At 42.7% G+C, this 17,862-nt stretch overlaps 1 protein-coding gene across 1 annotated transcript in view; it reads left to right on the top strand.

The window, feature by feature from the left end:
• The first annotated feature begins 686 nt into the window (after positions 1 to 686).
• LOC124621857 overlaps positions 687 to 17,862 on the top strand; it is a 28,874-nt gene continuing 11,698 nt past the window's right edge. Inside the window, exon 1 of the mRNA XM_047147311.1 lies at positions 687 to 892. Coding sequence (XP_047003267.1) covers positions 728 to 892 — 165 coding nt within the window. The 5' untranslated portion in view covers positions 687 to 727. The remainder of the gene's footprint in view (positions 893 to 17,862) is intronic.

Below are 17,862 nucleotides of genomic sequence, written 5' to 3'. Positions count from 1 at the left end.
ATTTTGGAACTCCTAAAACAATTTAGTTCTGCCACAATTCGATTTAGAGTATTTGGAAATCTTGGGGAGAGAGAAATCAGTAAGTAGACATGTTTTGCATACTTTCAGTCAATGATGTCATATGGAATAAGTTTATCCATAATTACGTTTTCTAGTTGTGGGTATACCTGTCCTTAATGCTTGACCCGTTTTAAATAATGGACGTAATTTTAAAAAAAACGGTAATGAAAAAGAAGTTTTAATGTTGGCTAAGATAGGGGGCCGTTTGAGTGTAACAGCTTTCACCAAGAAGACGTCAGGTTGATAGCCAACATATCATAATGAGTTTGACAATCTGTTTTTTTATTTTATTTGTAGTGGTTGTTAAGTTACCATTAGTAGTCCTTTAGTTTCAGCTTTTGATTATTTCCACTAGCATACCTTCTCCGTTAAATTTCTTTCAGTGGCTTCCATATAGATTATTTCAATGGTGGTAGGAAACACGGAACGTCCCTTCCACCAGTGTTACCGAAGTACACTCCTAGGTGGCATTTACTGGACGGTGCTGCTGGGAAAGGAACATGCTACCACGGACAAATCGTGAAACACAAGATTAGTTCACGCAGTTACCACATGCAGCGCTAGTAGTCACAGCATTTCTCTATTATCATTCGCCCGTGCTGCTCGGGCTGCATTTCGCCATATCCCGCGGCGGTGTGAATCTGTTCAGCGGGAAGCCTGTGCCGATATGCCGGTCGACGTGGTCACCTCGATGCCGGCGCGCTATCTAGCCAGGGCGCCGCCACCGCAGCCGTCGTCGCCAGATGCGGAACAGCGGCGGTGGAGCGCCGAGATGATGAGCGGGCCTATAACATTAGTTGGGCCTGACAAGCGTCACAGCCAAGCAGTGCAGGTCAGTTTCAATTTTCGAACATCCTCTTATTTTGCTATTTACTGTGACACGTAAGCTCTCCTGCCTAACACAAATGCATTAGTAAACGTTGCAATTCCATTGTTATTCTCTTTTCACACAGTCCATTTATGTAAACTAATATTTGATTTCCTTCTATATTCCTGAATCCGGATTATAATATCGTTGATTAGATAAATTTCCGAGGTACACTGCAGCATCACAGCTACGATACTAGTAACTTTTCAGATAATTCGCTGCAATTATCCATTTCGCCATCACCGAAAAAAGCCTTTTGTTATAGTTTATATCGGTTTCAAACCGATATTTTTGAGCTGTAAACCGCATAAGCTGTCTGAAAATCGCCAACCAAAGATAGTTGAGACACATGTTTTGGGCTCGAATCATTTCAGTAAAATATAGTAAAAATTACGAATAAAGATTTTGTTGAGATGTGATATTTAGTGTGATTTGAACATGCAGCGGAAGCAGTTCTGCATAGTATAAAACGTACTCGGCCAATAGAATACCTGCAAAAGTAGTAGAATTATGACCGTAATTATTTTGCGCCAAAATTTTCACAATGAGGTTATCGCTCTCCCAAAAATATTATTTCGTTCATTGACGTAAGTTCCACGTCCTCTTTGTTGAGTCGTCGAGTATTTCAGCTCATGATTAACGTAAAATTTGAGAGCGGGAAATGTTTTCCGTCAGCTCATTGATTAATGTAAAATTTGAGAGCGGGAAATGTTTTCCGTACATCGTGTTTCCGCATTCAGTTGTGAGATATTTGTGCCGTAGTATAATGAAGCTAAATAGTAATTCTGTAGGCTTGCGTTTTGAAACTTGCTGGTGATTCTTGAACGCCATGAAATAGATTTTAGCGCTTAGAGAACGATAACGTCCATCGCATTATGATGTGTCCGGAGGTTCAGGTGAGATAAACTTGATAGGTAAGCAGAACAATGGATATTACCTTCGCGGGCAGACGAACAGTAGAATATGTTTGCTGTTTTGTAGTATTGCATTGTATTTGCTCCTCAAACCGCGCGATCATCGATAAACGGGAGTAGTTTTATCAGATGGTTCAAATGGCTCTGAGCACTATGGGACTTAACTGCTGTGGTCATCAGTCCCCTAGAACTTAGAACTACTTAAACCTAACTAACCTAAGGACATCACACACACCCATGCCCGAGGCAGGATTCGAACCTGCGACCGTAGCGGTCACGCGGTTCCAGACTGTAGCGCCTAGAACCGCACGGCCACTCCGGCCGGCGTAGTTTTATCAGAAACGTCCTTGACCTAATAAGAAAGCGCCAGTGTAACTGAGGTCTGTTGCTTCGTTTGCGTCAAGGCTAACAACTCTCTCTAGCTATGCAATCTGTATTGTACAGTGTAAGTGGTAATTCTGAACCCAACCTTTTGCGCAAGTATATTGGCAGCCCTGTTGAAAAGAGCGTCTCGTGAGTTAGTAGATTGGTATTTACCGCTCTCAACGTGGAGCCATTCTAAGTTCGTGTCTGACGGGAGGAGCTGTTGCATTCTTAGGTCGAACTCAGTTTCAAACTATCACAATGGAACTGTCGAACGAAGTATCGAAGTGTATCTGCCATCTTACCCTACGCTCAAGAATAATGTTTGGGCTCTTAAAATTATTACAGCCAAAAATACGATAAGGTAGGGAGATTAGGATTCAGGTTCCAAGGTCATAATGTACAGCCAAACCTGGATCACCGGCGGGGATTTGATTGAACATTATTCCTCGTGAATTCGAGTCCAATGTGCGGTGTGTCTCTTGAAACTGATGTTGGCGTTCATTGTGACTTTTATGAATTCATTGATATTGGACTTCTAGGAAACACGATGAAACACCACATATCTGAAACTATTTAGTAGTAATTTTTCTTTGTCCTTCTTATATTCGTAAATATATTAGCTTTCTCATAGCGCTGAAATACATTTCTCGTAAATAAGCTGGTTCGATTGACAATTCTGAATGGAGAACAGCGTTAATAAATTGCGCTTATAGAACAAAAGGTCGAATTATTAAAAGTAAGCAATGACTATCATTCAGTGATGGTACACTCCAAGTTCAGCAGTATCAGAGAATATTATTTTCAGTCAATATGTTTAATAGTTTTAATTCTATGACTTTCAGTTAGTTTCAGATACAGGGATGTAAAATACTTAATATTCTTGAAATAAAATACGCAGAATTCATATGACGTTTTCTCTCACAAATCTTCTCTGATCGATGTTTATTGTCTGTACCAGGCGAACGGTCTACCCGACGGGAGGCCCTAGCCACACGACATTTCCATTTCCATTGTCTGTACGATACATACGTAAATTTCACTCCGTCTATACGACGTAAAATGGACTATTTCCACTGGCGTCCTACTAGTGAAGGATACTAAACATTTTCATTTCATCAACTACAGACTCGATTGTAAAGTTTTTGATTTCAACTATTTTTAATTAATGTAGTAAAGCACAATGAGTCGGATCCATCTTCTCGCGGTGGTCATGACATTGTGTTGACCTGCACTGCAAAGCTGCACGTCCACAAAGAAATACCATGCCCGCTATCACCATCTCGTAAACTCAACGTGAAACAGAAAACGAACAAAATTGTGTGAATATTTGGAAATAAATCTAATACAAATGGACTGAAATAAAATTTCATAAATATAAAAATGATTCAAATGGCTCTGAGCACTGTGGAACTTTAACATTTGAGGTCATTAGCCCCCTAGACTTAGAACTACTTAAACCTAACTAACCTAAGAACACCACATACATCCATGCCCGAGGTAGGATTCGAACCTGCGACCGAAGCAGCAGCGCGGTTCCGGACTTAGGCGCCTAGAACCGCTCGGCCACAACGGCCGGCTCTCATAAATATATACCTAACGTCACTCGGGCAGGAATGACATCAGTGTTGACGTCAATATTTGTAACACTAAATATGTCTTAGCCATTTCTCTCGGTCTGAATTTGGATGATTTTGCCGAGCTATTATTTGGTGTTTGTTGTAGTCTCCAAACGGCAGCTAGTGATTACCACTCTATTCTTTTTGGCAGTATGTCTATAGTTCGTTAGCTCAGTTCAGAAAAGGATTAGAGAAGAAACCGGTCACAGCTTTTGGCACTCGCTACTGAACTATTTCTCCCTGTTAGTGGCGTACGAGAGGGCAGGATGATTAATAACAGTGATACGTTTATCGTGCTTTTGTATAGCTCGGATTTTTTAAAATCCTCTTCGTTTTCTCGTTGCCGGCCAGGAGACATCGTTTTGCCTCTTCAAATTCTCTTCCTCTTCACTAACTTTCTGCAGAATTACTGGACATTTTGCTAGACAATGTGTCTCTAACTTTTAGCAAACTACCGAAGCTACTATCAGAATTCCGAAAATCAGTCTGCGTTAAAAAATACTAAGGTTATATTAGCCAAACTAAACGTAGTTTGCGAACCTCAGATATAATCCAAGTAACCGTGTTTCTACCTGACAAAGGACTAATTTACAGGCCGTAAGGTTTCCATTCATTCACTACAACTTTCAAAGATCGCGAGTTACTCTCAAAACTTACCGGTCGCAATAATGAGAAAAGATCCATAGTGCGGAAAAATTCAAATACCGTATCATGAAAATGCTCATTCATCCCACACCCCCAAAGCAATCAACCGATAACCAGTAAGTTACAGGTCGTGAAATACAGGCGATGCAGTATGAAAATGTGCTCTCTCATTTCAATGTTATAACATGGTCCTTGAGTATAAGACAACAGGTCCGCACGCAGACGTCGAGTGTAGCCCTCTGTCGTGACGGTCACGTAGAACAAGTCCACATCTAGTCTTGCAGCAAAATACGTGCTTGGCAGAACGGCAAGTGTTACTAAATAGAGGTTTTTGAAAGTTAAGGATTTCACTCATAATGTAAAACACTGCAAAATCCGAAGGGAGCGTGACTTAAACATCTGCAGCTGCCATACAAATTTTCCTTTCATTAGGCCCGCGAAAGGCAAAGGTCCCGAGTTCTAGTCTCGGTCGGGCACACAGTTTTAATCTGCCAGGAAGTTTCAGGCCAAAAAATGTCTTTACGTTAGCCGACCCTATAGCTGCTGATCGTCCATTCCTTCTTTTGAAGGAAAATCTTCTATTTCTTCAGTTTTGGATACCAGGTCATGTAATCTTGCTTTGCTGACTCCGAAGATAATATGATTCATTCCAGCGAACTTTTTTCCTAGTTCGAATCACCTGTATCGTTCGCGTCAGCCTCCTCCGAACGTGAACTTGATGAGAGAGAGATGATCGTAACTATGGCATTGTTGGCAGGGAGGCCCCTCCTGGCGGGGGAGTTCGGCCGCCGTATTGCAAGTCCTCTTTAGATGACGCCACATCGGCGACTTGCGAGTCAATGATGATGATGATGATGACGATGAAGGACACACAACACCTAGTCCCCTGTCGGGAGTCGCATATTACACGTCTTCTTAAACATATAAACAATGCATCTACGGAAAATATCAGGTTTTGGCGTCGAAAATGTCAGAAGTGTGATTTATTTTTCCTTTATTCATTCACTGAAGTCTTGTGATATCATACTCTTGGGTAACGCGTCAGTGAGGCAAAACCGCGCATGTAACATTGAATCGTGTAAGGACGTGTGGTGGCCATTCTAAAAAGTATTGCACACAGGTCTTGAGATCGTTGGGCATACTAACTGCAGGCTAACAGTATTTTTACTCAACGTGAATTTTGTTGTCAACAATCAGTCACAGTCCGTAAAATCACAGTAATATTCATATGTTTGATACTAAAGGGAGAAATGACTTAGCATTATTAAAAAACTTCCTGGCAGATTAAAACTGTGTGCCCGACCGAGGCTCGAACTCGGGACCTTTGCCTTTCGCGGGCAAGTGCTCTACCAACTGAGCTACCGAAGCACGACTCACGCCCGGTACCCACAGCTGTACTTCTGCCAGTACCTCGTCTCCTACCTTCCAAACTTTACAGAAGCTCTCCTGCGAACCAAGCAGAACTAGCACTCCTGAAAGAAAGGATATTGCGGAGACATGGCTTAGCCACAGCCTGGGGGATGTTTCCAGAATGAGATTTTCACTCTGCAGCGGAGTGTGCGCTGATATGAAACTTCCTGGCAGATTAAAACTGTGTGCCCGACCGGGCACACTCCGCTGCAGAGTGAAAATCTCATTCTGGAAACATCCCCCAGGCTGTGGCTAAGCCATGTCTCCGCAATATCCTTTCTTTCAGAAGTGCTAGTTCTTCTTGGTTCGCAGGAGAGCTTCTGTAAAGTTTGGAAGGTAGGAGACGAGGTACTGGCAGAAGTAAAGCTGTGGGTACCGGGCATGAGTTGTGCTTCGGTAGCTCAGTTGGTAGAGCACTTGCCCGTGAAAGGCAAAGGTCTCGAGTTCGAGTCTCGGTCGGGCACACAGTTTTAATCTGCCAGGAAGTTTCATATCAGCCCACACTCCGCTGCAGAGTGAAAATCTCATTCCTTAGCATTATTACTTTTTCAATCTTAGTGAAGGATGGAAAGGAGTTAGGTATTGAACCATAAGGACCTAGCATCTACGCAGTGATGTAAATAACTTAATAGAGAAAGAAACAAACTGAAATTGTATCTGCTTGACTACACATACTACGCCGTTGGAGAGTTTCTACTGTAATCAACTGATTCTGACCTCGTCAAACCGAGGATCGAAATTATTATCCCGGCAATACGCAAATAAGCAACATCTTCCACCTATTCCGCCACCTTCACCATCGTACAGACCTCTGACTTATCCCTGTCATCTGCCATATTTTGTGGATATAACTGACGTTTCCCACCTGCACCACGTAGGTTGACTTGTATTTTTTAAAATCTCTGAAAATACTTTCTACTCACCTGTAGCCCTCGTCAATATTTACAATGACTATCTCAGTACAATTTTTTCACTCTTTTTTATTAGGCATATGATCGCCAGAGTCCCAGTTAGCTAATGTTAATAATAACAGTAATGAACTGTATTTATAGGTATCATAGGGATATTGCGCCCATAGTTGATGCGCTATAGGCTGGATGTACTTAAGCACCTTAGGTGCCAGGTGTCTTACGTGGAACTGTCTAGTGCAGATTACTAATCAGGCGGGTATCTAGGACGGGAGGCGGGGCAGCAGGAGAAGGAGGGGTAAACACATTATTATGATTAAACATTCTTTATTTTTTTTTGTTATTAAAAGTCTTAGACGTCTGTGGCACGTTAAATGTTCGTGTGATGGTAAGCTGTATTTCTGTGTGTGCGGGAGTAGGGAGAGGGGGGGGGGGGAGGGGGGCGAGGGCAGTGACATGTCTTCCCCCCAGCACTGAATCTGGAGCAGCATCTACAGTGAGTCTGCGTGTTGTGTATTATCATACCTTTGTTCCCGTTGTTGATAGTGGTGGTGGTAGGGAGGGGCAGCCTAAATTGAGTGAAAAACTGGGAAAGGGCTTGGAATGTAAACAGGACATTTGCTTTAAATGCGGTGATCATAATTCATACCTGCCAAATACTAAGACGAAAATATTGTCACACATTAACCAATGCTGAAGTTGCAATGCGGGGAACGAACCTATTGTACGTTCAGATGCAGGGGATGTTATTAGAACCGAAAGAAACTTTTATCTTAGCAACAAAAGTAACACAAAAAAATCGGTTAATAGAAAATATGGGTCATTTCAAAATTAGAAGAGACAAAGAAATACTCATCAGACTTCCGGACGTGTATGGAGGAGGAACTCAAAACATGACGACAGTAACTGAAATACAAAATCGAATTAAAAAATTATCTAGACGTTGTTGTTGTTGTTGTTGTTGTCTTCTGTCCTGAGACTGGTTTGATGCAGCTCTCCATGCTACTCTATCCTGTGCAAGCTTCTTCATCTCCCAGTACCTACTGCAACCTACATCCTTCTGAATCTGCTTAGTGTATTCATCTCTTGGTCTCCCTCTACGATTTTTACCCTCCACGCTGCCCTCCAATGCTAAATTTGTGATCCCTTGATGCCTCAGAACATGTCCTACCAACCGGTCCCTTCTTCTTGTCAAGTTGTGCCACAAACTTCTCTTCTCCCCAATTCTATTCAATACCTCCTCATTAGTTATGTGATCTACCCATCTAATCTTCAGCATTTTTCTGTAGCACCACATTTCGAAAGCTTCTATTCTCTTCTTGTCTAAACTATTTATCGTCCATGTTTCACTTCCATACATGGCTACACTCCATACAAATACTTTCAGAAACGACTTCCTGGCACTTAAATCTACACTCGATGTTAACAAATTTCTCTTCTTCAGAAACGCTTTCCTTGCCATCGTCAGTCTACATTTTATATCCTCTCTACTTCGACCATTATCAGTTATTTTGCTCCGCGAATAGCAAAACTCCTTTACTACTTTAAGTAGTAATCTAATTCCCTCAGCATCACCCAACTTATTATCCTCGTTTTGCTTTTGTTGATGTTCATCTTATATCCTCCTTTCAAGACACTGTCCATTCCGTTCAACTGCTCTACCAAGTCCTTTGCTGTCTCTGACAGAATTACTATGTCATCGGCGAACCTCAATGTTTTTATTTCTTCTCCATGGACTTTAATATCTACTCCGAATTTTTCTTTTGTTTCCTTCACTGCTTGCTCAATATATAGATTGAATAACATCGGGTAGAGGCTACAACCCTGTCTCACTCCCTTCCCAACCGCTGCTTCCCTTTCATGCCCCTCGACTCTTATAACTGCCATCTGGTTTCTGTACAAATTGTAAATAGCCTTTCGCTCCCTGTATTATACCCCTGCCACCTTCAGAATTTGAAAGAGAGTATTCCAGTCAACATTATTGACTAGACGTAAGTGTTGTGAAAAATAAAACAGAAGAGGCGGGGGGGGGGGGGGGGGGGAATGGGAGTGTCTGCTTCCCGTACAAGAAGCCCTGGTCTCAGACCCTCGTCCTCCAATAAAATTTTCTAAATGCACCATTGTCTATCTTTTCTTAAATTATATTTTTACACGTTCACTTTAATTTTGGTTTCAATTGTAATCAAGCAATTGTAAGAAAAAGAAAATGTTACAAAAAAATGTCGAGCATCAACGCACATGCGTGTCAGCGACCTCGCTTACGGAGGTTTGTTGTTACGGCGTTCAGCCAGAAGACTGATTTGATGCAGCTCTCCGCGATAGTCAGTCCTGTGCAAGCCACTTCAGCTCCGAATTACTACTGCACCATTGAACCTTCTTGCTTGGTTCATCCCTTGGTCTCCTTCTACAATTTTTGCCTCCCCTCCCCCCTCCCAAACTATTCGTTGATGCCGGCCGCTGTGGCCGAGCGGTTCTAGGTGCTTCAGTCCGGAACCGCGCTGCTGCTACGGTCGCAGGTTCGAATCCTGCCTCGGGCTTGGATGTGTGTAATGTCCTTACGTTAGTTAGGTTTAAGTAATTCTAAGTTCTAGGGGACTGATGACCTCAGATGTGAAATCCCATGGTGCTTAGAGCCATTTGAATTATATTCGTTGATGGCTCCGGGTTCGTCCTACCGACCGATCCCTTCTCTTAGTCCAGTTGTACCATACATCCCTTTTTCCCCAATTCGATTTAGTACCTCATCAGTGGCCACTCGAACTACCCACATAATCTTCAGCATTCTACAGTAGCACCGTATTTCAAAAGCTTCTAATCTCTTTTGTTGTGAACCGTTTTTCGCTCACATTTCGCTTCCGTGAAAAGGCTACATGCCAGACAAATACCTTCACAAAACACTTCCTAACATTTAAATTTATATCCAGTGTTAATAAATTTCTCTTTTTCAGAAATTCTTTCCGCACTGTAGCCGGTTCGAATTGTATATCCTCTCTACTTCGGCCATTAGTTGTTTTGTTACCCAAATAGCAAGGCTGATCTACTTACTGCTTCCGGTACCTCGTTTCCTAATGTAATACCTCTGGAACTCGTTTGAGTGTCGATGTCTTTTTCACTGGGCAAGTGCTGAGGTACAATAAAGCGACTGATTCGAGAAACGCAGCCTACAGCCTTGTTGCGGGTGCGGGGGAGTGTCAGAAAGGTGGCCTTACCGGCTTGGTGCAGATCTGGCAACGCGGCCGCCTTTCACCGTAGCGTAGCGGGCCGTAGCAGGCGGTCCGCTTTCTTTTTTGCGCTATGACTCACCGCAGAGGCTCCCTACTCCACGGCTGCAAGCGCTACCTTGCAAGCCCTCTGGAAGCCCTTACTACGCGAGGAACCTGTGCTTTAGGTTGGCTACTATATGGCACTTTTCTTTTAAACAAAGCTAATTTTTCTTGCGCTACCCCCTCCCCCCTCCGTCTGCTTACAAGAAGTTTCATCTTCGGCGTTAAATGAATAGAGTATAGATGATTGTAGGTACAACGACTAAGAACTCCCGTCAGTGTTAATCAGCCACAGAAGGCTTAGGGGCAAGAAACAACATACCCCCTCGCCTATTTGGTTTCATTCCTCTTCCGTCGCATTTCTTTCCAGTACTCAGCTGGCAGAACTCAGAAGCCTTTGGTGAAATACAATATTTTCTTCGATACACGCCCGTGAGGACCTACAATACTACAGCGTAGGGTGACCAGATTTCCAGAACCGAAATATGGGACCGAAATTAGACGTTGAAATGCATGTAAATCTTGTGGAAACTTTTGTTAATGCTAAAGGTGCATAGATAATCGTACCATTTCGTTAAAATACGCACTGAAAGATGTGCCGACACGGTAGCTCAGCGTGTTCGGTCAGAGAGCTGGCTAGCCTCTGCAATAAAAAAAACTGGGTGAAAATATCAACAACGAACTTCAACGGAAGTCATGTGACGTCCGCTACGACGAAATACAACGGACCATAAAAAAAAAAATTGTCAGCGTGACGGACTGCCGTCCTAAGGGCCCCGGGTTCAATTCCCGGCTGGGTCGGGGATTTTCTCTGCTCAGGGACTGGATGTTGTGCTGTCTTCATCATCATTTCATCCCCATCCGGCGCGCAGGACGCCCAATGTGGCGTCGACTGTAAGAAGACCTGCACCAAGGCGGCCGGACCTGCCCCGTAAGGGGCCTCACGGCCAAGGACGCCAAACCCTCCTTTCCACTTTAATGTCTTTCCTTTCCACTTTAATGTCTTTCCTTTCCACTTTAATGTCTTTAAGTAGGGTAGAAAATGATTGATGTGGATTCTTATGATTCACTCTCAATTGGCCTGAAAGTTTCGCTGTGGATTGTTTCTGAAAAATGTTTTTTTTCTTATATTTTGCAGAAGTTTGATATTTTCAAACGAAATTTTATAAAAATCAACACATGAAGCATCCTGAAAATGAATCTTAGTTATAATTATTTTCTTAACAGTTTACACACTAAACCTCTTGTTTTCATCAGTTCATAAAGTATTTGTGATTGAGAACATCCTTTCTGCAGTAGCAATAGTTCCACGTAGAGCTAGCACAAATGCAGTAATGAGCTACAAATTCTTGCAGCAGTTATCTTGAGATGTAATGAAATTGAAAATGTTAGTCCTCATTCAGTTTGGTTTAATCAAAGAGCGTATTTTCTTTATTCTTTGGGTATAACTACATTTGTTCCCAATTTGGTTATGCTATACGTTTAAAAACATGCCATTTCAAAGTATACGGGACGGTTAATGAAATACAAGACAATATAAGTCGCGTATGTATTTCGTCGTGATAACGAAACACTGAAGCTAAATTAGGGACGATTCTGTTAAACGCGGGACGCCTAGTCAGCCTCCCGTAGCGAAGCAGCAGCAAGAACTTCACTGTCGAACTTGAATGCGCTGTGCAGGCAACAGCTGTATGGCTCTGAGCACTATGGGACTCAACTGCTGAGGTCATTAGTCCCCTAGAACTTAGAACTAGTTAAACCTAACTAACCTAAAGACATCACAAACATCCATGCCCGAGGCAGGATTCGAACCTGCGACCGTAGCGGTCTTGCGGTTCCAGACTGCAGCGCCTTTAACCGCACGGCCACTTCGGCCGGCCAACAGCTGTATGAATTAAACACAGGTAGCCATATATGTGGTGTCACACAAGGTTCCAACTTAGGGCCCTTACTTTTTCTTGTGTTTATCAATGACCTTCCAACAGTAACATTACCAGATCACAAGTTTTTGCTTGTTTGCAGATGATATAAACATGTCAATAAATAGCAAACCAAATATAGGCTTAGATAGACCAACTAGTGAAATTTTCATGGGCTGTAATAAATGATTCGATTACCTGACATCGTCAGTGAAGCAAGAGCCAATCTTCCATATCTGTGAATGCAGTATCCTTTTTGAACTGTTTATTGCCAACACCGCAAGTCTTGTTACATGACGAAGTGCCACTGTGACAATAGCATGTGTTTGAAGTAACGGAACGAGGGAGAGGCTACTCCTCGCCAGCAGAAGATGGGAACACAGCAGGCTTACTTCTCCCGGTTAATTCATAAACTGTATTTCTTTTTTTTTCTGGTAAATTTCTCTCACCTCTCTGTGGGCCTTCGTCCTTGGTGGCCCATTTCACCAACCCCTCGCTAGTGCCCTGCCCTGTAGGTAAGGGAACTTCACCATTGGTATATGTTCCCCTAGCATTGTCATTCCTTCTCCCAAATTTTATTTCACTGCTTCCTCGACATAAATTTGAACAGTCGTGATAAGCTGCAACCCTGGCTTACACCCGTCTTGGACTTATACTTCTTTAGTTTCCACTTTCATTAATTTTGATTTTCTATGGGATCCACCTTGAGCAAAACACAGTTTTCTGTTCTTTTACCCAGACATGTTTCCCTGACGTTACAGCATCATCAGTGGGTTTTTATTTTCTTTCTTGTTACCATATGCTATGGTTTGTGTTTTGCTCAAGGCGGATCCCATCCAAAACCAGATTTACTTGTAAAGAAGCACGGACACAAGAGCTTGAACCTAAAGATGAATATTCCGTTTTTATTATTTGCATTTGTGTTTCATGCGTGTTGCGGCTCATAAGCTTGCTTGTGTACGTACTTTAGCCTTGATGTATTGCTAACATCTTATTGCGTATTACACTGTCGAAGAAATTTCTCTAGGTCCAAATGCTAGAAGGGTATCCTGGTTGTGCTTCGTTCCATTAGTAAGAGCATTAGTAACAGCCAAACACACCTCTGGTAATTTTCACTACCAATATTTGTACCGGTGCATAAATTTCACTCACTCGGCAGTAGATAAGTGTAAATTATCGCCACGCGGTTAGAGGCGCCAAGTCACTGATTGCGCGGCCCCTCCCACCGGAGGCTCGAGTCCTCCCTTGGGCGTGGGTGTGTGTTGTTCTTAGCATAAGTTAGTTTAAGTAGTGTGTAAGTCTAGGGACCGATGACCTCAACAGTTTGGTCCCATAGGAATTCTTTTATCCTTGTATACAGACAGCTGCCAAAGAGCTGTTTGTAGAGACGCCCAATGATACGGTGCATGTGAAACGTGTCACGCCACAGTACAAACTAGGAGCCTCTTCTTCCACTATTTCCATTAAATATAAAAAAAACAGTGCGAACAGGCCACGAAAACGCTGAATAGTCGGACGGTCACCAATCCCGACAGCGCTTAACGGCGGTGATCTAACTGGAGTCGGGTGTTACCACTGCGGCTAGGCTGTTGACACATTGAGTATAACCTTTGCGGCAAATTGCGATTCTTTTGTCCTGAATGTTGCGTGCCTTTGTGGAAGCAGCTGACGCAATAAACGATGTAACGCCATCTTGTCTCTAGCGTGTAATGAAATTACTCTCCACCATGCTCTATCATAAACTGCAGTTACTAGCGGTCGTTCATATAAAAGGGCAGACATCTAAAGCGGATAGTGTCACGTACATATTGTTCAGAGCGGAACGCCATTATTTCAGTTTTATCTTCGCAGTTCTGTCAGCGCAGTAGACATGCGCCAGCAAAGCTCCGATAACCGCTTCGCTATCAGGAAGCCACTTCCAGGCTTCCTGTGCGTTTCTAGGAGTTGGCACAGTGGTCTGTACGGGATATTTCCCAACGCTTTTCTGTGTAAATATGGGTATGGCAGATCGGGGATATGCAGACATAAGTGAATGGAGCGGGAAGAATATCTAATAACTATTACAGCGGAAAGTACCCTCTGCCATGCACTTCACAGCGATTTGAAGAGTATACGCGTATGCGTCAATGTCTAGTATGTCTCAGAGGGTGGCTGCTGCAATGTTACCATTATGCGTTAATGACTTAGCGGATAGTATTAGCTGCAATCTCAATTTTCTCAGATGATGCAGTTTTCTATCTGGAAATTCTCTTCGGTGAAATATGCATTCCTATCCAGTTAAATCTCGACATAATATTGTGCCCCAAAGACTACCTATTGGTTCTTAAGGTTAGGTGCCGAAGTTGTTCGCTTCACGAAACGTAAAAGTGCTTTTCTTTGAGTACACCATTAATAAATCATAGGTATTCATTCGTGTCAGACGAACGTTTGGGAGCAATAGTTTGTATGGATGAGAAGTGGAACGACTATATATCCTCAGCTGTAGTCAAAATGAATGACAATCCATGGTTCATTGGTAGAGTACTAGGAAATTGCAATTAGTCCGCAATAGAAGAAATGCCTACAACACTTATTCAGTTCATACTTGAATACTGCTCAAATGTATGGGTGGATGGTTGACAGTTTTGTTTGACTGATGAGAGAGGACATCAGATACGTTGAGAAATCTATCCTGGCAGCCACTCGAATAAAACTGTCACAAATTTCGCGATAACCTGCTTTGAAAACGTCAACAACAGTCTTTGAGAGAAGAAAATACGAATATTCTTTACCCCCCTACATATCTAACCCGTAGAAATCGTGGAAATAATATTGTCCAAATAAGTGACACAAAATCCCTCATTTTTAGCACGCTTCAACCGTGAAAGTACGGGAATAATGATTTTTGTGGACTCTGCCCATAATTTATTAGTTACGGGTTGCAGAATAAAGCTGAGGAAATCACGAAAACAGTAAGAAATTAAGGAGATCGGATTTGGACAAGTTGAGGAAAAAATTCAGACTTGAGAGTTGCAAAGGGAGTGTTATGCAACTGAAAAGGGGAAAGGGAATGCAAGAGAAAATGATATCGTTTCTTTGATAGATGAAACGCGGAAGGAACCAGAAAAAACCATGCAAAAAGACGAAGACTAAACAGAAATTTGTGGCTAGCACCTATTACTAAATTTGGTGCTGTAGTAGTAGATCGCTTTTGGGAAGGAATGTTCACTTTACATGTACCAATGCAGCTTGCTTCGACTGTTCGTTTTGTTTTGCTTACAAGATAGCAGAATTTCTTCACTTTATCCATAATATTGGCCCCAATTATTTCTGTTCCTACTTAATATTGTATTATTTATTTGTTTACCTCTGAATCCATATTCTGTACTCTGTAGTGTTTTCAATAAATCAGCAGGTTCTGTAATGCTTCACTTCCACAGAGAACAGCAATGCAATCGGCGAATATTATCATTGTTGTCCATTCACCCTAAATTTTTCTACCTGAACCCTTCTTTTATTTCCGTCGTTGCTTCTTAGATTCTAAAGTAAGACGGAAAAAAGTACATTCCTGCCTTGCATCATATTAATCCGAGCGCTTCCCTTTTGGTGTTACATACCCATCGTTACTTCTTGGTTCGTGCACATTTTACATATTACCTATCAAAAGCGGGCGTGGTGGCCGTGCGGTTCTAGGCATTTCAGTCCGGAACCGCGTGACTGCTACGGTCGCAGGTTCGAATCCTGCCTCGGGCATGGGTGTGTGTGATGTCCTTAGGTTAGTTAGGTTTAAGTAGTTCTAAGTTCTAGGGGACTGACGACCTCAGATGTTGAGTCCCATAGTGCTCAGAGCCATTTTTGAACCTATCAAATACGTCTACTTTTTGCCTCTTTCTTCGTGAGATACATGTCGGAGAAAGCAATATGTTGGTTGAGTCTTGTAGGAACTTATGTTTTCCAAATCTGAACATTACAGCAAGTTCTGCTGCACAACGCCTCTCTCGTAGTGTCTGCCACTGGAGGTGGGTGGGCATCTTCGCGACGCGTTCGTTATTCCAAAACGAATCCGTTACGAAACGTGCCACTCTTCTTTGGATCTTCTCTATTTCCTCTATCAGTGCTACCTGTTAAGGGTTCCTGAATAAGGAGATAGTGTCGGTCGACAAGAATTTCGTAAGATGCTTCCTTTGTAGATGGACTAAGTTTCCCGAGGATTTTTGCAATGAATCATAGGCATATGTCTTTCCTATTATTAGTTTTGTATGGTCATTCCACATTAACCCATATGTGCCCACTGGATCGATAACGATCCTGCTGCGACCCAACAGATTCATGATATTTTTCTCACTGATCAGGTCAGAAGAAGATGCGAGTTTTGTAAGAATAAAACTGTCGCATGTAATATAAACTTTCATGACAAATGCTTTACAGAGTTTCCTGCATAATGATATTATGATTTAGATTCCTCATGTACACTGTGTGATCAAAAGTATCCGGACATCTGGCTGAAAATCACTTACAAGTTCGTGGCGCCTTCCATCGGTAATGTGGAATTCAGTATAGTGTTGGCTCACCCTTAGCCTTGATGACAGCTTCCACTGTCGCAGGCATATGTTCACTCAGGTGCTGGAAGAATTCTTGGGGAATGGTTGCCCATTCTTCACGGAGTGCTGCACTGAGGAGAGGTATCGATGTCGGTCGGTGAGGGCTGGCACGAACTCGGTGTTCCAAGACATCCCTAAGGTGTTCTATTGGATTCTGTGCAGGCCAGTCCATTACAGGGATGTTATTGTCGTGCGTTATGAACAGGTGCTCAACTGTGTTGAAAGATGCAATCGCCATCTCCGAATTGCTCATCGACAGTAGGAAGCAAGAAGGTGCTTAAAACATCAGTGTAGGCCGGTGCTGTGATAGTGACACGCAAACCAAGAAGGGGTGCAAGCCCCCTCCTTGAAAAACACAATCACACCATGACACCACCGCCTCCGTATTTTACTGTTGGCACTACACACGCTAGCAAATGACGTTCACCGGGCATTCGCCATATCCACACCCTGCCATCGGATCGCTACATTGTGTACTGTGATTAGTCACTCCATACAACATTTTTCCACTGTTCAATCGTCCAGTGTTTGCGATCCTTACACCAAGCGAGGCGTCGTTTGGCATTTACCGGCGTGATGTGTGGCTTACGAGCAGCCGCTCGACCATGAAATCCAAGTTTTCTCGCCTCCCGCCTAACTGTCGTAGTACTTGCAGTGGATCCTGACGCAGTTTGGAATTCCTGTATGATAGTCTGGATGGATGTCTGCCTATTACACAATACGACTCTCTTCAACTGTCGGCGGACTCTGTCAATCAACAGACGAGGTCGGCCTGTACGCTTTTGTGCTGTACGTGTCGCTTCACTTTCCCACATCACCATCACATTGGGAACAGTCGACCTAGTGATGTTTACTATGGAAATGTCGCGTACAGACGTATGACCCAAGGGACACCTAATCACCTAACTACGTTCGAAGTCCGTGAGTTCCGCGGAGTGCCCCATTCTGCTCTGTCACGATGTCTAATGACTACAGAGGTCGCTGATATGAGAGTACGTGGCAATAGGTGGCAGCACAATGCACCTAATATGAAAAACGTTTGTTTTTGGGGTGTCCGGATACTTTTGATCACATAGTGTACCAGGTATGATTACTTAATAGTTCATAGTTTGTAATAATAAAAACCAATTATCTAATTCTTCATAATAAACACCGATAAGCGTAAAATATGATTTATTTTGATTATTCCTGTTCCAAGTAGTGTACAACTTTATGCGCCCTTGGGGTCAATGTCGACTCACTGAAAAAAAAACTCCTTTTTGCAATTCACAACTATAAGTTACTCTTACAGCTGTTGTCTATGGCAAATAATA

This window comes from Schistocerca americana, chromosome 7 (genome assembly GCF_021461395.2).
Source record: "Schistocerca americana isolate TAMUIC-IGC-003095 chromosome 7, iqSchAmer2.1, whole genome shotgun sequence".
NCBI lineage: Eukaryota > Metazoa > Arthropoda > Insecta > Orthoptera > Acrididae > Schistocerca > Schistocerca americana.
The sequence above is the reverse complement of the archived record's forward strand: the minus strand, read 5'-3'. Positions and strand labels throughout refer to the sequence as shown.